At 48.7% G+C, this 21,383-nt stretch overlaps 2 protein-coding genes across 9 annotated transcripts; one reads left to right on the top strand and one right to left on the bottom strand.

Annotated features, from left to right (window-relative positions):
* The first annotated feature begins 24 nt into the window (after window positions 1–24).
* MINDY1 (MINDY lysine 48 deubiquitinase 1) lies at window positions 25–13,714 on the top strand. Of its 8 annotated transcripts, XM_064282550.1 has the most exons (11): window positions 26–529; window positions 2,365–2,479; window positions 4,685–5,196; window positions 5,573–5,630; window positions 6,202–6,266; window positions 6,597–6,755; window positions 7,291–7,393; window positions 7,955–8,097; window positions 8,916–9,107; window positions 9,394–9,543; window positions 9,818–10,373. In XM_064282550.1, exons 3-11 carry the CDS (start codon window positions 4,753–4,755, stop codon window positions 9,896–9,898), a joined length of 1,395 nt encoding a protein of 464 aa, XP_064138620.1. In that variant the 5' UTR covers window positions 26–529; window positions 2,365–2,479; window positions 4,685–4,752; the 3' UTR covers window positions 9,899–10,373. The 8 variants fall into 8 exon arrangements, with proteins under 8 accessions (XP_064138625.1, XP_064138620.1, XP_064138624.1 ...); XM_064282554.1 differs by lacking the exons at window positions 2,365–2,479; window positions 9,818–10,373 and adding an exon at window positions 13,050–13,714 and having other exon boundaries at window positions 4,400–5,196; XM_064282553.1 differs by lacking the exon at window positions 2,365–2,479 and having other exon boundaries at window positions 4,726–5,196.
* ANXA9 (annexin A9) lies at window positions 10,948–20,169 on the bottom strand. Its single transcript, XM_003409482.3, has 12 exons — window positions 19,955–20,169; window positions 19,695–19,791; window positions 19,035–19,129; window positions 18,679–18,792; window positions 17,890–17,980; window positions 16,822–16,901; window positions 16,603–16,662; window positions 15,473–15,557; window positions 15,249–15,344; window positions 15,094–15,152; window positions 12,017–12,139; window positions 10,948–11,752 (listed from the first exon to the last, which is right to left on the bottom strand). Exons 1-12 carry the CDS (start codon window positions 20,027–20,029, stop codon window positions 11,690–11,692), a joined length of 1,038 nt encoding a protein of 345 aa, XP_003409530.1. The 5' UTR covers window positions 20,030–20,169; the 3' UTR covers window positions 10,948–11,689.
* Window positions 20,170–21,383: the final 1,214 nt, after the last annotated feature.

The following is a 21,383-nucleotide window of genomic DNA, read 5'->3' as shown; positions in this document are numbered from 1 at the left end:
TCTGTTGTTTTTCTCTCCTTGTTGCTCTCTCTCCCTCTCTGCTGATCACCAAGCTGCTGACCGGGTCAGAAAGCCCTGATGGAAACCTTCCAGTGCTGAGCAGGCCGATCCTGCTCCAGGGAGCTTGTCCTTAACTAATTTTTCTTTGTCCCGGTGGAAAAAAAAAGAGAGAAAGAAGAAAAAAGAAAAACCACAAACTTCCTTTGGAAATCAGCTTGTAGTCAGGGCCTGGAGCGCACGCCTAGACTCGGCGAGTCAGTAATCCTGAAGACGCTCGGAGCCACCGGGGTGCACCTGGGCTGCGCCCCTGTGTGCCCCTCTGCCCGTGCCCCCGTCGGGCGTGGGCGTGAGTCCGGAAGTGGCCGCAACCCAGCCAGGACGTTGCTCACAAACCTGTGTAAGCTCTGGCGTTGACAGCTGGAAGGCGTCTGGGGCTGTGGCGGCGCCACTCATTGTCGCCCCCTCCCCCATCGTGTTGCCAGACCTGAACCCTCCTTCTCAGTCCTGGAACAGCATCTACTTCTTTAAGGTAAAACTTTTTTAACCATTTTCTTCCCCTACTCTCCCTCCCCGAGCTCTTCTTCTCCAGCTTTGGGGAGTTGTCACTGACTATCCTCCCAGCTTTGATCTCTACAAGTCTGAGAGGGGCTGCAAGGCAGGGGGAATATGTAAAAGGGGCGCTGCCTGGTACTTTATTTCCTCCTTTTAATGAGACCCTCACCCTTTTCCTTGTGAGGAAGTAGAAGAGGCACTGTGGTGGTGTTTGACTTATTCTGAGCGGAAAATCTAATCCACTGATTGCACGAGAATTTGGGTCAGGCTGAGGAGATTAGGTGGGACAGTACAGGACTTGGGAAGAGTGAGGAAGGTTCCTGGGGGTTCTTCCTGAAACTACATACCCATTCTATATGCTTCTCCCGTCCCACTTGTAGCTGTTTTCTGCCACTGCAAGGGAGGGGCCAGAGCTATTTTAACTCACTCACTAGACACCCACCACAGAGGATAATTGTAGCTGGAGAGAAAGTGTAGGACTTGAGCTGAGAAAGAAGAGAAAAAGAATGAAATGGTGGTTTGTTTGAGTACGCACCCTCTCCTTTCCTACTCTAAAATCCTCAATATTCACCCCACCAGGAGTGTGCTTTGTAGGGTGGAAACTCTCCATTGCATTTCCTGCCCTGCCTCCTAAGACTCAACCCACTTAGCTCTGGCCAATCTCTCTGAGATCCAGCTCCCTTGGGTGTTTAGCTTCTAGTTCCTTTTGGCTCATACCTCTAGCCATCTAGCTGCCCAACCCCCCATTTAATTATTGATCATTTCTGGCCCTAGACAGAAAAGATAAGAAATGAGCCCTATTTTTCTCCAAGCTTTTTAACTTTCCCAAGCCCTGGCATCTGCTTCAGAAGCTCACCCTAAGTGCTGTTCGAGAGGGAAGGGTGGCAGGAGAGAGAGAAAAAACTGAAAGGTGTAAGGCCTGCAGGCAATTTTTGGCTACTCTGATTCTAAATTAATAACATGTAAATTAGATGCAGCTAGCATAAATTATATTCGAATCAGGAGGACGATCAATTTGGGTGACTAGGCTTATTTCCTAACTTTCGTGTTCCTTAACCTTATCTGCTAGGCCTTCCCCTAGCCCTAAATTCTTGCCTGTTTACAAGAGAGAAGCATAGTCTCAGGTTAGGAGGGAAGCTGGAGAAAAGGCTAGATTTCTAACAAGATTCATTTCTCCCCATTTTTTTACCCTGAGTAAGTGGGAGGGAGCAGGGAGGTTCAAGGGAGATGTTTTCCAGAAGGCAGGGTTTGTGGCTTTTTATCATTGACTGTTGACCATCCACAGCATTATTTAAATGTCGAGCAGGTTAAACAGGTTCACATCTTAAATGACCTAGGTGGGAACAGATATAAACAATATACATACAGGTAGATAAATGTTGAGAAAGCATTTTTTATGCAAATCAAAATCAGTGTTTTCATATTCCTTATGAACACTGGGGAAAAGAGCATCTCAGGCTGAGGCAGTCTCAGAACAAAGAAGTGAGGAGAAGTTGCTGTCTGAATTCCAGCTGCCAAGAGGAGCTCACTGGAGGAATTTGAGGGGAGTGGTTTTTGTACCCCTGATCTGAGGTAACTTATCAGAACCAGTCTCTGATTCAAGTCCCCATGGTGCAAATAGCCCAAAGGTTGGTGGTTTGAACCACCCAGAGGTGCCTCAGGAGAAAGGCCTGGTGCTCTGCTTCCAAAAGTTCACAGCCTTGAAAACTCTGTAGAGCAGTTCTACTCTGCACACATGGGGTCGCTATGAGTTGGAACCCGGAGCTGACTGGATGGCAGCTAAAAGGAGTAACAGTACATTTCCCCCTTCAGCCTACAGGAAGCCCCGCCCAAGACCATTGCGTTGTGGTTAGGAATTGTGTAAGATTCAGTAGACTCCTTTGAGGAGAAAGACTTCTCCTTCCTCACCAGTGTTTCATCTTTAGAGGTAGGATACTGACTCTGCCTCTCCACCCCTCACCCCAAGCACTATGTGGCTGTACATCTTTTTGCCCCTTGGGACGAGGGAAAGAGAATACATTGCTAAGAATACCAGGAGTCTGTGTGTGCTCTGGATGTTCTATGAGCAGTCAGGGGTGGGGTTTGGTGTGGGGCAGAGAGATTACCCTTGTCCTGGCTGCGATGGGAATTCTTGATGTGACGGAAATTCTTGACGTGATGCCTACTGTAGGGTGAGCTAAAGATCACTGTAAAAAATGGCCTCGGGGTGCCAGACCTCCTTACCTAACTATACAATAGGGAAGGAGAATCAAGATCAACAGCCCAAGGCTGATTCCTCTGAGGTGGAGGTCAGACATACCTCCTCTCTCCAAATTTTTTACCAATTCTGACACCAGCCATCTATCCCACCGCACTTTTCTACTTCTCTGCGGTATTGGATAATTTGTTGCAATGGCCACACAGAACTCACAGACCATACTCACAATTATAGGATGTATTAGGGAAGTAACAAGTTACAATTTGGGATCAGGAATGACTCAGATTCTTTTGTCAGGACAGCTTTTTGGCAGGACTTCAAACTGGTACTGCCTAGCTCAGTCATGGCAGTTGAAGGAAAGCCCAGGGGACCTGAATTTTTAACATGTGGGTTAAGTGGAACAATAGCCAGAACAGGAAAAGTTATGGGTCGAAGCCCTGCTACAAACTTAATTTCCCTCTTAGACAACAAGGGCAGCGTGCGTGTTGCACAGCAACCAAATCTCTTGACCAGCAGAGTTGGAAACTTTGGTTCCCCACTCAAAGATGGTGGCTGACTGCACTGCTTTGAATGTGTGTCACTGTCCACAGTCCTGGCAATAATCCTATCTCCTGCATCAGACTCCTGAAAGGGCTCACTACACCTCTTGTGAGTCTCCCATTCCAGGGATTTACTTGTAATTTTTCCTGCTCCAGTTGTTCCACTTCACTGAAATTTAAAAAATTTGGATCTGTTCAAATTTCACTTCATCAGCCATGGCTGAACCACTTTGTACCAGTTTGAAGCCCTACTTTTTGGCTGTGCCCTCAGGAAGCCCTCTCCCTTGGCTCCTGGGCCCCTCAGCCTGACCTCTGCCCTGCTTGGGCAAGTGTTACAAAGTTCTTTAGCTCTCCTAATAAGTGCCCAGAGGCACCCGACTCCACCAGCAAGCCTCCTGCCTCAAGGTGCTCAGCTGTCTCTCATGCTGTGGCATGCTCCTTGGGTCAGCAGGCCTATCTCTGCCCACAAGTGCCCAGAGGCACCCAACTCTACCAGGAAGTCTCCTGTCCAAAGGCGCTCAGCTCTCTTGCTCTGTGGGTCAGCATGCCTGTTGTAGCCGCCTTGCTTGGTGGGCCAGGAAGCCTATCTCATCATCTTGTGTGGGTCTCCTGGCTCTGCTGTTGCTGTTTCTCTGCTGCTGCTTCTCACTGTCTCGTGCCATCTCCAGTGTTACAACTCCCTCTCTGTCTCCTAGGTCTAGGAGGTTCTCAGCACAGGGAACCCAGGTCCAAAGGACACACTCCTTTTCCAGCTCCTCTTTCTTGATAGCAATGAGGTCTCCACTGCTCTGGAATTGGCTGACTCATCCCCTCATTAGGGTTCCATACACTTTATTTGTGTGGTCCCAACCCCCGGCGGCGCCATATACCTTATTTACACTATTAGCAGGCTGTCAGATCCCCTTGGTGGGCCATAAGCACCAAGTCAATCCAAGTCCAAATCAATCATTTGGTGGGAGTTACAAGACCATGGTGAGAAGGACCATATAAAAGTGATCTATGGCATCACAATCACCATAATTAATAACCACAGGTATAGTTTTAATGTTTCTCCATCTCTTGCCCTTCTGTCCTTCTCTTCTGTCTTAGTCCCTGTTGTTGTCTGTTTCAGGAAAGCTGACTCCACCCAATGTCTTCAATTCCACTGGAATCATCCCTCCCAAACCTGAAAGCCCTGTGCCCTTGTTGGTCCCATCTGGTCACAGCAAGTTAGAGGTAGAAAGAGAATGACCAGTGGCCCTCCCGTTTACACAAACTGAGAAAGACATATGCTACCTATAGGATGGGGGAGAACACAGATGCTATCTAGCCTCCCCCAAGACTTTCCTGGGGTCCATTTGCTTTCCACCTCAGTGACTTCCTTCTTCCTGGACCATTCTCTCTTTTGCATACCAAGCCTGGTTTAGGCAAGTCGCTGAGGTCAGTAAACTTCTTTAGTTTACCTCAGTTGACTCCCTTCTGACCATGGAGCACCACAAACCTGAGCAGCCAACCTCTGCTGAAGCCAGGACTACAGAGGCAGTCACCCCTGAAAATCATGAGGTTCTGTCAGGACCAGAGGAGCACCCTCAGGACAAGGATGCTGGAGATGCTAATGGGGCGGCTGGAGAACAAGAACCAGCTTTGCTGCCTGCCCAGGGCCTGGAGAACCTCGAGTCCCCTCCACCTGAAGCTGGCTTGAGCCAAGTGGAGCCAGCCCATGGGACTCAGACTGAGGTAGAGACCGTGGGGGCATGTCCCACGCCCCAGGGGCTTCCACAATCCCCCAGGGCCCGACAGCCTGAGCTAGATTTCTACTGTGTAAAGTGGATCCCCTGGAAGGAAGAGCGAACACCCATCATCACCCAGAGCACAAATGGCCCTTGCCCTCTCCTTGCCATCATGAACATCCTCTTTCTTCAGTGGAAGGTAAGAGAGAGTTTGTATGGGAGCTCAGAAAATATTGGGGAGAGTGTTCTTTCCTGACTCACCTCCTTGATCATCCTTATTTTCTCAAACCAGTCAAACCTTTCTAGATTATCTCCCCATTTCTTCAGTTTGAACAAATAAGATGTTCCTAAAAAGAAATCAAAAAGTTTCTTTCTTACTCCTGTTTCTCCTACTTTCTAGCAAGATGGGACTGCCTTGCATAGTTCACGTTCATTCCTCTTGCACCAGTTATAAGCCTTTTTTTTCATCCATCTGACCCAACTGCTGGCTCCCTATTTCTGTGCGTTCTTCCTCTGGTGTCCTGTGAGGAAAAGCACACATATGGCTAACCCTTTGATCCCCGCTTTGCTTCCAGGTGAAGCTGCCCCCTCAGAAGGAAGTGATCACATCAGATGAGCTGATGGCCCATCTTGGTGAGTGACTGGGCCTTGAAGAGGCATCACTCAAGGGGTCTGTATTAGTTATATAGTGCTGCTGTAACAGAAATGCTGCAAGTGGATGGCTTTAACAAAGAGAAATTTATTCTCTTACAGTTTGGGAGGCTAGAAGTCCAAATTCAGGGCACCAACTCTAGGGGAAGACTTTCTCTCTGTAGGCTTTGGGGGAAGGTCCTTGTTCCTTGGCTCCTTGGTGATCTTCATGGGCCATCTCCCCACTCTGCTTGCTTGTTTAATCTCTTTTATATCTCAAAAGAGATTGATTCAAGACACAGCCACACTAATCCTGCCTCATTAACATAACAAAGACAAGCCATTCCCAAATGGGATTATAACCACAGGCATAGAGGTCAGAATTCACAACACATGTTTTTGGGGAACACAATTCAATCCCTAACACATCACATGGGCCCTTCACCTTTATTAGCCTATTTCTTCCTCTGAGAAATGAGGGGGCTAGATGAGACTCTAAGACCCTTTCCAGCTTTGACAATCTGTGATTCTGTGACATTGGTGGGGTAAGCTGATACAGGACCCTGTCTTATAGGAGACTGTCTCCTGTCCATCAAGCCCCAGGAGAAGTCAGAGGGACTTCAGCTTAATTTTCAGCAGGTGAGGTAAAAGGTCTGCAGACATAAAGGTTCACAGGTTTGTGAGGGGACACCCAGGGCTACAAAAGAGAAGGCTTTCTGCTGCTTCTCAGGAGAATTCCCTGAACCATGATTTCTTTCTGCAGGAGGGGGAGGGTTTATCTCTGCCCTAGAAAATGTGTTCATTTACATAAGATAAAGAAGGGTTGAGGCAAGAGAGGAATGGAATGGCTTGTAAGAGAACCAGGACAGAAAAGCAACAGGAATCTGTTTTTTTAATTTCTGGAGGTAGGAATGGAATGATGGGGGGAGGGGAGGCTAGAACACCCCTGATCTTATTTTCCATCCCCAGAATGTGGATGATGCAATGACAGTGCTGCCCAAACTGGCTACAGGTCTGGATGTCAATGTGCGATTCACAGGGGTCTCTGATTTTGAGTATACACCTGAGTGCAGTGTCTTTGACCTGCTAGGCATACCTCTGTACCATGGCTGGCTCGTTGATCCACAGGTGAGGGTGGGAGTGCCCCAATGAGACTCTTACCTGCTCTAGCTGACATCAGAGAGGCAAAATTTTATGGGGTGGCAATAGGGGTTAGTTAAAGCGCTCGGCTGCTAACCCAGGGTTTGGTGGTTCAAACCCACCAGCTGCTCTATGGGAGAAAGATGGCAGTCTGCTTCCGTAAAGATTACATACAGCCTTGGAGACCCTATGGGACAGTTCTAATCTGTCCTATGGGGTTGCTATGAGTCGGAATCGACTCGAAGGCAATGGGTTTGGTTTTGGACTAGGGGTTAGATTGGGTTGGGAGGGGAATAGGGTTTAGAGGATGGACCCAGGGCAGAATTCCTTGAATTTAACCTTTTTAAAAGGTTAAGTAAGATTCAAGTACAAGGAAACCATATGCGATTAGGATCAGTTCTTTAGTTGTCAAAAGTTCAGGGACCTTTGGTCATGGGGTGGCAGTCCTGGTGGTCTTGGTTCATTTGCTCTCTAAAAAAAAATCTCAGTTCTTTTATCCTACCCTGCCCTGCCATCCCTGCAGAGTCCTGAGGCTGTGAGCGCAGTTGGGAAACTGAGTTACAACCAGCTGGTAGAAAAGATCATCACTTGCAAGCACTCCAGTGACACCAACCTCGTGACAGAAGGTGATGTCCCTACCTTCCCAAGGAACTTATGGCTGTGCTATATGTGGAAGGAGGCCCCTGGGTGGCACAAACCGTACGCGCTTGATTGCTAAAGGTTGGCGGTTGAACCCGCCCGGGGGGCCGCAGAAGAAAGGCTTGGCGATCTGCCTCCTTAAAGATTACAGCCAAGAAACCCCTATGGAGCAGTTCTACTTTGCAACACGTGGAGTCGCCATGAGTCGGCATTGACTTCACGTGCAACGGGTTTGGTTTTCGGTTTTTTCAATATGTGGAGGGAACGATGGCTACTAAGGTTTATTATTTATCCTCTGCCTCCTCCCACTCGATCCCACTAGAATATAAGCTCCACGAGAGTAGGGAACTTCGTCTGTCTTGTTTACTGATGTATCCCACTCCCAGGGCAGTGTTCGGTAAGTTTTTGTTGAATGAATGACTACATCCATCGGGAAGGAAGGGACTTCAGAGGCGGGACTGATTTTGACAGGCGCTGTCTGAAGGATCCTTCCTCGCGTGGACTTGGATATAAGCCAACTTTCACCCCATCTTGCGCCCTTCTGGCAGGCCTGATTGCTGAGCAGTTCCTGGAGACCACTGCAGCCCAGCTGACCTACCATGGACTGTGTGAGCTAACGGCAGCTGCCAAGGAGGGTGAACTGAGCGTCTTTTTCCGAAACAACCACTTTAGCACTATGACTAAGCACAAGGTGATGAGGGTTTGGAGGTGGGGGGTTGGAGTGCTTTCATTTCCTCATGCCTTTTTTTCTCCCGGCTCAGTGTTTCAGCCAAGAGAGGCCAGATTGAGCTGTGGTAACAAATGACCCCTAAAATCTCAGTGGTTTACCACAATGAAGGTTTATTTCTCCCTCTTGCTGCAGGTCCAGTGTGGGTTGACTGCAGTGCTATTCCATACCTTCTTCACTCTAGGACCCAGGCTGACAGAACAGCCTTTATCTAGAATATATGAGGGAGAAGAGAGAGAGAGAGGGACACCATGCACTAGTTTGTAATGCTTCTCCCTGGAAATGGCATACGTCATTTCTGCCCCATTTCCTTGGTCAGAATAAGCCATAGGACTAAGCCTGCCATTGATGAGGCAGGAAAGAGCAGTTGAATTTTTTAATAGTACCAATAGTTCCAAAGCTAGAAATTGCCTAAGCTCTCTCGTAGAAGAGCGGAAGAGAGTGAGGCCTTTGGTTCTCAAGGGGTTTATTCTCATAGCCATCAGGTGAGCCCAGGGCACCATGGGAAGTAGAGTGAGAAGCAGAATCTTGTGTGGCACCAGCCCCGAGGACTCTGCACTTGACCACAATGACTGCCATACTCACACCCAACTGGACACACACTCAGACATCCCTTCCTTCTTCCCACAGCCACACACATTTAGAAAAGATCCACAGACGCTCACACTGACATGTTCCAGTTCACACACCAGTTGATTCAAATGGTCTGTAACTGTAGATCTCAGATGATTTCTGGCCAGAAACTGCCTCCATGTCAATTAGCTCTGTCCGTTTCTTTGCAGAGCCACCTGTACCTACTGGTCACCGACCAGGGCTTTCTCCAGGAGGAGCAAGTGGTGTGGGAGAGCCTGCATAACGTGGATGGAGACAGCTGCTTTTGTGATTCCGACTTTCACCTGAGTCATTCCCCGGCCAAGGGCCCTGGAGCAGAAGGTGGGAGTGGCTCCCCTGAAAAGCAGCGGCAGGTAGACCAGGTGTGTGGGGAAGGTTGGTCAACAACAAAAAGCCTTGTATCATCTAGAGACCATAACATATAACACCCAATACCTCTTTCACTCTTCTGTTACCTTCGGGCCATCTCCTTGCTTATTATATCTACTTGTACACCATAGATAATACCCTTGGCTGTGTGTTTTGCTTTGGAGAAAGAGCTTGAGAATTTGAAGAATGGGGAAAGACTGATTTGGAAACCTGGCTTGAATACCCCCTCAGGCTTCAGGCTGCCTTACAACTCTCCCTTTCCCACCCCCACTCCGCCAGGACTACCTGATTGCCTTGTCACTACAGCAGCAGCAGCCACAAGGCACATCAGGTCTCAGTGACCTGGAGCTGGCCCAGCAACTTCAGCAAGAGGAGTATCAGCAGCAGCAAGTGGTCCAGCCTGTGCAGACGCGAGCCCCGTCATCACAGGTGAGCCTGCTGTGCTGTATGTACTCCTTGGGTCTGCTCCTCCTTCCCAGCGTTTCAGCTCAAGCTTCCCTGGTCCAGGACACCTGTTGTTCCTGCAGTTGCCTCTTCAGGGTTCCCTCAGAGCCCTTCTCCTTCTCCTGCCTGTCCCTCTCCCATGGTGCTCTTTCCTATCCTTCTCTCCCCACCACCCCTCCCAATCCTATTCCCCACCCTTCCTTAGGGTCTTCATCCTCTCCCAGGGCTGATGGATGACCAACTGTTAAATCCAATACAGGGGAGAGGAGCCACATCTGGACGCCCAGCTGGGGAGCGTCGGCAGAGGCCGAAGCAGGAGTCAGACTGTGTTCTCCTATAGCTTGGCCCGATGCCGGGCTGACCTGCCCCTCCTTTCAGAGGCTTCTCACTGGCTACATTGCTTGCTCGCCCACCTCGACCCCTGAGATATGCAGGGTCATTTATTTATGGATTGTTGTAGAGCAGAGCAGGTGGTAAATGCCAAGATCAGACTCGGTCGAGCCCTTGCCCTCACGTGCTGCTTGCCTTCTCTTCCTCCCAGCCATGATGGGCAACATGGAGGCTGGTGGAGTGAGGATTTCTGATCCCCAAGGCCCTTTCCCCAGAAGAGTGAACACTACTATGCACACTCGGGCTCCAGGGTGAGGTCCCTGACTAGAGTGCATCTCCCCTGCTTCCAGCCCTGACTAGCTGGGTCCTGCTGGCTGTCTATCCAGCAGGCCTGCCTCCGTTTGTTTCAGAGTGTGATTTGGGTTTCTATCTCCATTATTTGTAATGCCTTCCCTAGGGGGTTGGAAATAAAACTTCTTTCCTGAGGTCTGTTGTTTGCTTTACCCTGCAGGAATGGGGTTAAGTATTTGACCCAACTGAGGAATGCAAAAAGGGCGGGTGAAGAGATGTGAGTGGGCTGCCTGTAATTTCTAATAGAGCCAGCAGGGGGAGCCAAAGCCTATCCCCTCCCCCCAATCCCGCCCTTGCCATTGTTTTTTGTTTCTCTGTTTTCGATAGGTCTCTTATAGGAAATGTGGTGTTGTGTGTGGTTTGGTCAATTCTAACTTATAGCAACCCTACAGGACAGAGTAGAACTGCCCCCATAGGGTTTCCAAGGCTGTAGTGGCACAGTGGTTAAGAGCTAGGGCTGCTAATCAAGAGGTCAGCAATTCGAATCCACCAGCTCTTCTCTGGAAATTCTATGGGGCAGTTCTACTACGCCCTATAGGGCTGCCATGAGTCAGGATCGACTTGGCAGCCCTGGCTTTGGTCTCGGTTTTTTTAATCTTTGAGAAAGAATATCACTAGGCCTTTTCTCTCGCTGAGCAGCAGGTGGGTTCAAACTGCTGACCTTTTGGTTAGCAGCTGAGTGCTTAACCATTGCACCACCAGGGCTCCCATTATAGGAAGCAGTGCTCTAATTTGGGGGGTGGGTTTCCAAGTCCCTGCTTTCAACAGATGAATTTGGGGTTGTGCTACCTGTTAACCCAAGACTTCCCAGGCGGGAGAGGGCCACCTAACCTCTGCTTCCCAGTTCACACATCATCCGTGCTACTTTGGACCTCCTTTCATTTTAACCATTTATTCTTATTTCTGTGTCTTGGTGCCTGTTTCTCAATTATTCTGCCTGAAATTTCCGGGGGAAGAGAGAATAATGGAGGTGGGGGGAGAAGTAAAGCGGAATGTTGATAACTACAGCGCTGGGACCCGAAACAGGATTCCTTTTGAATACCCACGTGCACATCAAAGGCACCTCCAACTCCAAGGCTCCCGCCCAGCCCATGTCCTGCTCCACCCAAACTTCAGTCAGGGAACACAGCCTACAGTGAAGTTTGCCAAAAGAATTCAAGTACCAGGGAGCTGTTCTGGCCCAAAAGGTGTGGGAAGGATGAGTTGGGCAGAAACCATCAAAGAGATTCCATTACCCCACACCCAGGACAGAGCCAGAAGATCCAGGTGCAGACATCACTTTGGGATGAGAAATTGAGGGACTTAAAGGAAACTTGGAGTTCCAGCCTCAACAAGAAGCTGGTGCTTGTGGTGCTCAGGGAGGGTTTGTCCTATCTGGAGGTCCAGCTGGCTTCCTGCACGCTCAGCCAAATCGAGGAACCTCAGTTTGGAGGTGGGGAACAGGGAGGTCTCAAATGTCTTCAGCCCTGCACAGGGCTAGTAGGGCTGACCGGCAATCCCCTTTCACTACCTCCTGCAGACAAGGGAGTAAAGTCAAGTGTTAGGAAGGCCCATCACCACCGCGGCCCAAGCACTCTGTCCCCTCCCTCGTCCTTGTGCATAACTTGTCTGGGAGAGAAGAAATCTCCCTAATGCCAGGAGTGCTACACTAAATTAATCAAGGACTTAGGAGTTCTCCAGGGCGTAAGTATGTTCAGCTGTGTGCAGGGGCCGCAGGAAGCAGAGAAGGAGAGGGGTGAGGCTCTGGAGCTCCGGCCAAGAGCTTGCCAAGTCTCACCTGGAGAGAAGAGTAAAGAGACTTGCCAAATTTCTTCTTGAACTCAGCTCGGATGCTTAGGAGGTCAGTCTCACTTCGAGAGATGAGGATGCGCATCAGGACTTGGTAATTGGGCTCAGTTTCCTGGCAGAGGAAGAAACAGCTTGGGGATGGTGGTTAGGAAGATTCTTACTGACGGTATGGATTGGATGGCATGGTGAGTTATTCTAGGAAGTGGAGGTGAGGTGGGAGTCAAGGGAAAGAGAAGTATACATTAGGGAAGAGTTCTCTCTGCCATTGCTCAGAGAAGCTGATGCGGAGGAAAGATCTGCTCCCTGTGAGGGAAGCTAGAGCATTTCTCTTATTCCTTCCACATGTGTTTTCTGGCCCTGTCACTAGCTTAGAGCCTCACTCCCCCAGAGCTTACCTGTGGGCAGCTCCAAAGACAGGTATGCCGAAAAGGCTAGAAGAGATTTGCTGCCTGCGAAGACTTCCAGCATGGTTTCTAAGGCTTCTAAGTTAGTGAATGTCCAAGGAGGATACAACCACCCTACCTCCAAACTGAGTTGATGGGGGTCTGAGAGGGATTGGGGCTATGTGACTTCTGGTTCTGATCCTGACCCACTAGGGTCATGTCACATCCCCATCTTTACACATCCGATTCTCCTGGTTGGACCCTGGGGGTTCATCATCACTGTCTTCCTCCTGTACCTCCACTAGGCCTCCTGCCTTTTGGGTAAAGTCATGGCAGGTTCAGTTTAGAAATGATAGAGCTATAATCAATTATCAATTCATAAACTATATTTTAATAAGTAATGTGTTATTCTGAGATTTCTAAATAATATTCTATATAACCTATGTTTTCATGTTATCTCTCATAAAAGAATAGTACAGAAGCACCCTGATTGAGTTTTTCCTTTTTTTTTTTTTTTTAAATCTTCAGGTAAATGGGCCTGTATTATTGGGCCCATGTATAATGGTTGCTGAAATCCCATTTGTGTTATGAAATGTACCCTGGTGCTGTGACCATTTCCTAATATCCTCTTTTTCAAAGCTTCCTGAGTCACTTGACTCATGAGACCCTTTCCAGCACTGCCTGCAACCCACACTTACAGCATCCCCACAGGTCATCAACTTCCACGAGGAAACAAAAGAAAATGATGAAGACAAGACAGGATGCCATCTTTCATTTGTACTTATTACCTAATTGTCAATAGGCCTGACGGTTACTTTATCTTAAACTTCACACATCACCAGTTTTATATTGTGATAGAGATTGCCCAGTAGCCATTCTTTTCTTCTTCCAACTCCTGTTACTCCAAAGTTGTATAATTGGGGAAAGAATCACTCATTAACTGAACGTTCTCGTTGGTGTACTTCTCATCTATACCATTTACAGGAGATTCATTTTCAAAGCATTTGAATACAGCATAATAAAGTACCCTCTACACCAAAGCTAGATTCCTAGGTGGTACAAATGGCTTGTGTTCTACTGCTAATCTAAAGTGAGGTTCAAACCCACCCAGTGGGACCATGGAAAAAAAGGCCTGATGATCTACTCCCTTTAAGGTTACTTCCAAGAAAACCCTATGGAACAGTTTTACTCTGTAACATATGGGGTCACCATGAGTCGGAATCAATTTGACAGCAACTAACAACAATACACCAAAGCTATAATAAACATAATTCTGTTTTTTTGATACTTCAGAATGCATTTGGCATTGGCTTTTTTTTTTTTTTTACTGCCGCAGGATCTACGTAATGAACATTCATTATGTGGTTAATATTGGTCCAGATTTGTCCTGAGTCAGTCTTTGCTGAAGGTTATTTTTCTGAATAAATATTCTACATAATCTCTGTTTTCCCATATCTCTCATAAAAGAATAGTACAGAAGTATCTTGACTTTTTCCTTTTTTAGATTTTCAGATAAATGGGCCTATGATTGCTATTTTGACACTTACTTCGAAGATAAATCTGCTGTTTACTTCCAAGAGTGTGGGTCCTGTAATCTAGACATACGACAACCATTCACTGCTGGGATACAAGTTTGTTTTTATGGCAAAAACTTAGACAGATAACCACAACTCTTCAAATGAATCTTAGTGTTGGCTCGTTATAATAGCACAGGCTTTACTGGGCAAGTACAATAAACTACTGTCAAGATGGAAATCTCTGGATGACAGAACAAGTGCTTTTATGAATAGCTGTCAACAAGCATGGTGATTACTCAGCCAGTATACAGAAAGCTGTTCCTTCTGCCAAAATGAAAACTACTTTTATCTTCCTCAAATTTTGCATATTCTCTAACTTGGTGAGGTTATTTTTTTATTTTATTTTTAGGTTTGGGGACAGTTCTATTAGTAGGAGATCTAGTTCAGTGAACAGAATGACCGTATCTTGTTGGTGAAATTACTCAAACTGAGGTCACCAAGTTAAGTATGGACGATATAGAACAAAGTCTGACAACAGTGTGGAGGAAGATGGCCCTGGATGCTAAGAGCACTCATGGTTCAGCTGACTAGGGGTTGACACATGGCAGTTAAATGTCCTGCTGGACCATTATGTGTTTTCTAGGAAAACTGTATGACTTACTTGCTATGTGACATTAGGCAAGGTACTCAATGTCTCTGTGCTTCGGTCTTTTCATCTATGAAAATGAGGGTAATATTGTTTACCTGCTGGAATGTGGTTGTGAAGTTTTATTGAGATGTGTGTAACATGCTCAGCACAGGCCGTGGCACACAGTAAGCACCTAAGAAATGCTGGCTCTTCTCGTTTATTCTTACTACTGTTAATCTCATCATTTTGGCAACAACTGAAATGAGATAAGGCACTGTCTTACTGTCTACATTTGGCCACCTGGACATTAATGAGGCCAAAATTTTAGGTTTAGTGCCCTTATGGGTCAGCTCACGTAGCCCTAACCACAGCTCCCAGACAAAACAGTTTGTAATGCCAGGGAAAGAAAACTATTATATGTTTACAAAGAATACATGAGATTGTTACATTAGTAGCAGCCTGGGACTTCCTCTTTCTTGCCCAGGAGTATCTGCCCCCAAGTTTTTGTTACCGAGGGCAGGGAAAGGAGTGTTCTCACCTGGAGGGCTTGGTGAAGTTTGTCAGCAAAGTACAGCGGTGTGTTCCTGATCACCGAGACTGGAAGCAAAGAGGGAAAGAGGGAGAGAAGTGGCTAGGGAGCAACTTCCCACCCAGGAGAGACCCCTGCCCCACATATCCTGAGCAGACCCCTACCTAGGCTGAGCAGAGCCACCTGGGCATCTCCATAGAAATGGTTCTGGACAGCCTCCTCCAACTGTTGCCCAGTGTACCGCTGGTACTGATCAAACACTTGTGGTGTGTGGGGGAGGTTGGAAGATAAATTGGTTAATTATCACAGAGAAAGATAAGCCCTCCCTGCCTTCCTCAGCCAAAACTCATTGTTAGAGCAAGCTCAGGACACAAAGGCTTGTGTGTACCTCGGGCCAGATGTTTATGATTTCTCTGGGTGAGGATTAGGATCCATGCCCACTCCGCGCCAGGTTCTTCAGCCTGCTGTAATGCCTGAGAGGAAAGAGTGGATGAGAAAAAAGGAGGGACAACTCTCAGGGCAGGGTCCCACTCAGCCCATGTGGACACCTGGGAAATGCTTGATGAACCTTTGGCTCATAGTGTGGGTTCTTCCAACCAGCATGGCCCTGGTGCCTGGAGAGGAGTAGGGGACTCCGGCACTGGACCTTGTGCCACCAGGTGGGAGCCTCAGAGCTCTGCCCCAGCTGTGGTCAGTTCAGGTACCTGATTTTCTTCCTAGCCACTTCTGACCTCCCAGACCATGATGACCAAACCTCTCTGCCCCACTATCCTTTCCGCCATCAAAGCCTGGTGTTTCTCCCAGGGTAAGTCCTTGCCTGAGGCAGAGGGGCTGGAGCGGGAAGGAGACAGACAGGCCACAATAACAGTGAGGAAGACACTGAAGTTAATATCATGCAGACTTGGGCATGTCCTAACCCAGTGGGCATAAAACACAATGGGCTATTTTCCTCTGTAAATGCCCAGTTCTGCCAACAAATTCCACCCCAAACCATATCTGGGGGATGTTTGATTTGTAGTCATCATCTGGTCAGATCATTAGTTGGGAGCTGAGGGGCTGCGGCTATGTTCCCAGAATCCATCATGACAATAATGAAATAGAATTAAAGTAGAGAAAGTTATTTGAATCCGTTAAGTTAGTTGTTTTCATTCAGACTTTGTTAAATGAAGGAACAGGGCTGAAAGAGGAACTTTACCCTTACAGCTCTCTTCCTTAATTTGGAAAAATCCTGGTACCCAAGGAGTTGAATAATTCCCTAAGGAGGGTTTAGGAAGGGCTTCCCCACCCACTTGTCATAAGGGGAGAATCTGCCAGTTGATGAGTTCACTTCCTGTGAGTTCAGGAGTCAAAGGCTAGATGAGTATGTCATTACCTGACACCCCCACCCTATCACTGAGGACTCCTTCCCCAAGGCAGGGACAGGTCTGCAGGACAAATAGGTGCACAGGTCACTGGCTCTGATATACGGCAGAGCAGGTGTTGATGCACGGCTGTGCAAACTCCCAAGCCCCCACTCACCTGAACATCCTGTTCCTCCAGGTTGTAGTCAATGACCCCAGAGTAGCTCTCACGACCTCCCTAGGAGGAGAAATTGTTCTCAGAAGGACTCTTTGAGGAATAGCTCTTGATCTCCAAGCCAACAAAACACACTCAAAGCCCTGTCTTGTCCATTACACCCCAGGAATGGTGTCCACTGGTGAGTGTAGCACCCTTCCCCTACACACTCACTCTCCTTACCTTGGCCAAAGCCAGGAGCAGGTCCTGCAGGATGCCATTGGTCTCAGATTTGATGTCCTTCTCAGCATCCACCTGGAAATCTGCAGGTTGGGTCAGGAGCTCTCTGAATCCTGATTTTTCCAAGGGTGGATACCCCAAATGCCTGACCTACTAAGCCTGCCATCTCCTACTTGGAGTAGCTTGGTGGCTATTGGTTCCCAGGTGTAAGGTAGAAATGGCCACCCCTGAAAACATCTCTAAGCTGAGAGTAAACCATGCACTGTGGGGATCAGGATGGGTGGCCTCATCTCAAAGTAACCCGCCAGAGGCAGGTGGCATCTGTTACTAGTGTGGCCAGGAAGTAAAGAGAGGATGGGGAAGCCCATGTTATGAGGCAAGGTGGCTAGAGTCTAGCTCCTCGTTGGAGGCGAGGACAAATGATTCGAAAGGTAGGATGTGAAGAAGGGAAAGAGCAGGAAAGGGAAAAAAGGAAGGGCAAAGAGAGAAACAGAAGCAAGAAGGGAGAGGTAAGAGAGAGCTTGAGAAAACAGGCCAAGACTAGAAATCAAAGGAAAATTGGGGAAAATAAGAAAAGGGGTGGTGGTGGTAAGATGTGGAGGAGAAAAAGCTAGTCATAAACGGTGGCTGAGGCATATGGCACCTAGGCAGGGTTAGTAGCCAGAGGCCTGAGGGGTGACATCCATAACTTAGAGATCAGGACCCCACCTCTCCCCCAGGCTACAGTGAGGCTCCATTCAGCCTGGGAAGTGGTGTGATGGCAGGGACAGCAAGGGGTTGGGAAGGAGACATGGGTACCCTTGGGACTGTCACAGAGCTCAACATTGTCATTACTTTGGAATCTGCCCTGGAGCCCCAGACTACAATGGTTAATCATTGCCTCTCTTTTCCTTAATAATCACATCTGGGGAGACTGAGGCAGTGGTTGGGGAAGAGGGAGAGACCCCAAGGGAAGAAAACTTGGGCAGATAGGTTCCCAGATGGCTCTCCTTGTTGGGAGTGTGGGAAAGGAGTGGACTGCCTGATGAGTTCCTTTCCAGCTCTCAGAGCGCCTTCCCTGCACGTTCTTACCGTGTTTATAGACGGCCAGGCACTCCTGCAGCCGGGGTGGAGCTCGGGTGGCAAGAATTTCCACAGCCACATCCTCAGGAGAACCTGAGCCCTATGGGGAATTAGGAGGCCCCGTGTCATTAGAATGGCAGACGCAGGGCAGAGAGCAGACCAGACGCTGACCACTTCTCAGGGGCACAGGCCAGACCCCTTGAACCAATATGGGATGGATTAGAGGAGTGAACGAAAGGAGGCAGTGGGCCCTCTCCTTCCCTCAGTGGTATCCTCAGACACAGTGGCACCACTGGGGGGTATGGAGGGTGCAGACCACACCCAGTGACACTGACAGAGGAGGTGACACCAAAATGATTGTCCATAAAATTTTTGTGCAGTGTTCTATAAGAAATTTATGATTTTTTAAATAAAAAATTTATCTGTAGTTAGTTATAACAACCAAAGTATTTTTCGTAAGTCCAGCTTAATGTATCAATATACCTACAAGGCGAAAACTCTATGCTAATTTACTTTTTGAACCTTCTAATGCGCTCAGGTCAGAGCTGTCATTATTACCAATTACAATGACGCTTCCAATAACTCGCTTTCATCTGCAGCTGCCACAAGCCCATGCTATTGTTTTTGTTGCTGCCAGTGTTTTCATAGTTACTGATTTTGTCAAATTTTCTGGTGTTTTAGCTACAATATTGTGGTAATTAGCGTGGGGGGGGTGATGCCATGAGTTACTGCACTGGGTGACACCAACCCTAGTGACGTCACTGCTCAGACATCACAGAAAGTCTCCTCTCTTGGTACCTTCAGAGCTGCCCTCAGTTCCTGGGCATCAAACTGGGCTGCCGGCTGCATCAGAGCCACCACGATCCTTTCAAGGTGGCTGAAGAGCGCTGCCTGCAGGGACTTCAGCAGGTCCTACAATAGATGGTCTCCATGGTTGAGATGTGGGTATGAAGGGGAAGGACCCAGAAGTGTTTAGAGGTTTGAGAAGATTAAGGAGTTTCCCATGATCTTTGGCCAGTTTTCACCTCAGGCCTGAACCACTAGCCCCATTCAGCCGGGGGGCAGAGGCTGACCTTAGAGGCTGTTGCTGTAATCCAAGTCGTCCAGGGGGCTTCTCACCCCAGTCCACCACTCCTGGGAAATCAAATCCTCACCTGCTGGGTGCGCTCCTGAAAGGCTCTAGAGATGAGCTGTCTTTGCTCTCTGCTCCGATTGGTCAGCACATCCACAATGGTGGCCCTGTCCACACCTGAACCAAGATTGGACTGGGCTGTAAGCTGCGCAGAGCCCAACCAGGATCTTTACGGAGCTGGGATCCCCTATTTCACTGACTTGCAGCCTCCAGAGGAGGAGAGAACAAGGTCTGGGAAAGGGTGGGAAGGGGAGAATCAGGGACTATCTCAACCCCCATTTCCATTTGGTCTCAAAAGAAGATGCAAATAAGATGCTAAAACAACATGCAAATCTGACCCAAACTCAAGCAAAGGTGGCCTGGTGTGTTGGGAAAAAGTGGCTTTTGGGGTTTGGCAGACTTGGATTAGAATCCCAGCACAGTCATTACGAGCTGTGTGAACTTGGGTAAGCCTCTTAACCTCACTGATCTCCAGTTTCCACATCTGTAAAATGGAAATAAAGACTTACCTCACAGGGACGTTGTGAGAATGGTAGGACACACCTCCTCTTGACATACAAAAATTAAGTTATTCAACAAATATTTGTTGAGCATATTTAGTTCTTCCTTACTGGCTCCTTCTTGGCCTATAGATCTGTTTCTAATAAGCAGATCCCCAAGGGCAACAGGGAGACAGGCTCACCTTGTCCTGCAATTGCCCTCAGCAGCCTCTGTACATCCTTGTCCACACTGAAGCTCAAGAAGGTCCTGAGGGTGCCCAGAGTGCCCCAAGCTCCGGTCTGTGGGAGCACAGAGCGACTGGGAGGTGGGGAGATCCATGGGTCTGCCTACACCCCTCCCCTGTTCCTTAGTATAGCCTCAGGGCCTGCTTTCCCCTGCCTATTCCTCCAACACTCTCCCAGGTCTTGAGTTGATATATAAAAAAATGATTCAGCTCCTTACCTTGTTAGCAAGACCCAGATGGCCAAGGATCTCCTGGGTCAGGGATGGCCCCGTCGTCCCACTGGTCACAGACATGGTGCGACTGGTTGCCCTGGGGAAGGAAACAAACTAAGCAAAACCAGCTACCAAACCCATTGCCATTGAGTCGATTCGATTCTAACATAGGACAGAGTTGAACTGCCCTATGGGGTTTCCAAGGAGTGGCTGGTGGATTTGAACTGTTGACCTTTTGGTTAGCAGCCAAGCTCTTAACCACTCCTCCAACACCAGGGCTCCTCTGAGCCGTCCAGGGCCTCTTTATGACCCCCAGACCCTGTAGTCTGGGTCCCCTTTGCCTGCTGCTCCTTTCCCCTGTTGCAGGAAAAAAAAAAATCAACCTGCTTGGCAAGTTTGGGAGCCAGAACTGAAGCTGCAGTAGAGGGGTGAGAGGGAAGCCCCCACCTTCCTCATCTCTCACCCGCTCCTTCAGGAGGCCAGGCTGGATCAAGGATGCTGCTAAAGCTAGCCCCCAACCCCTGCCCACAAAACCATCTACCTACTCTCTGCCTTTCACCCTCGGAGTTGTAGGCTGAAGGTCAGTAGGTGCAATCTCTGAGCCAATGTGTATACGTTCTTCTGGGTACATGAGTACCTGGATGAGGGAGCAGGGGCTTGTGTTGGACAAGGAAAACTTACTCTTCCCCCCTCCAAGAGATCAACAAGGTCTCCCACATGACAGCCCAGGTCCAGCACTTACCCAGAGGTGCTGGGGCGAGGTGGCAGCTGTCACACCTGGTGGTGTAGCTGTGTGGGCACCAGATCCTGTGTGACCTGGCAGAGGAGAAGGGGGTGTGTGTAGCCCAGGCTGAGCAGCCAGTCAGACGACCTCTCTTGCAGACCAGCCCAGCTGTTGTCTCCTGTTCTGGCCCCTCCCAGAAGTGGGAGAGGACCAGGCTGTACCGGGTCCCACATACAAATACCTCCCTGCCTAGCATCTCTCCTCCCAGGAACTGGGCCTTCACCCGTGTGAGTGAACTCCGCTCCGCCTTTCAGCAGCTCAGCCCCTGACACAGGAGGCTTTGTGCATTGCTTTCCCTTTGGAGACAGGTGGGACCACAGAGCCCCAGTCTCTAAGTCCAGCTTCTGACCTGGCTCTGCCTCTGGTTCCAGCTCCCTGGGGGACCTGGGAGACAGGCTCCCAGCTGCTCTCCAGTTTGATCGAGAAAAACCTGTTAGGACATATACCAGCGGGGCACCCCAGCCTGCACCCCAGAGGGGGTCCCAGCCCAGAAACTCCCTTGACTACTGCCTTATTAGAGTCAGCCAGCGTGGGTGGGGAAGGCTACGGAACTGTTTACACCGACAGAGAAGGAATAACACAGGTATTTAGGGGTGACAGCAGATCAGCAGAGTCAAGAGAGAAAAATGCAAAGGGTGTTCCCTGAGGAGG

The sequence above is a fragment of the Loxodonta africana genome, chromosome 3 (assembly GCF_030014295.1).
Source record: "Loxodonta africana isolate mLoxAfr1 chromosome 3, mLoxAfr1.hap2, whole genome shotgun sequence".
Taxonomy (NCBI): Eukaryota; Metazoa; Chordata; class Mammalia; order Proboscidea; family Elephantidae; genus Loxodonta; species Loxodonta africana.
This window is presented reverse-complemented; position numbering and strand designations above follow the sequence as displayed.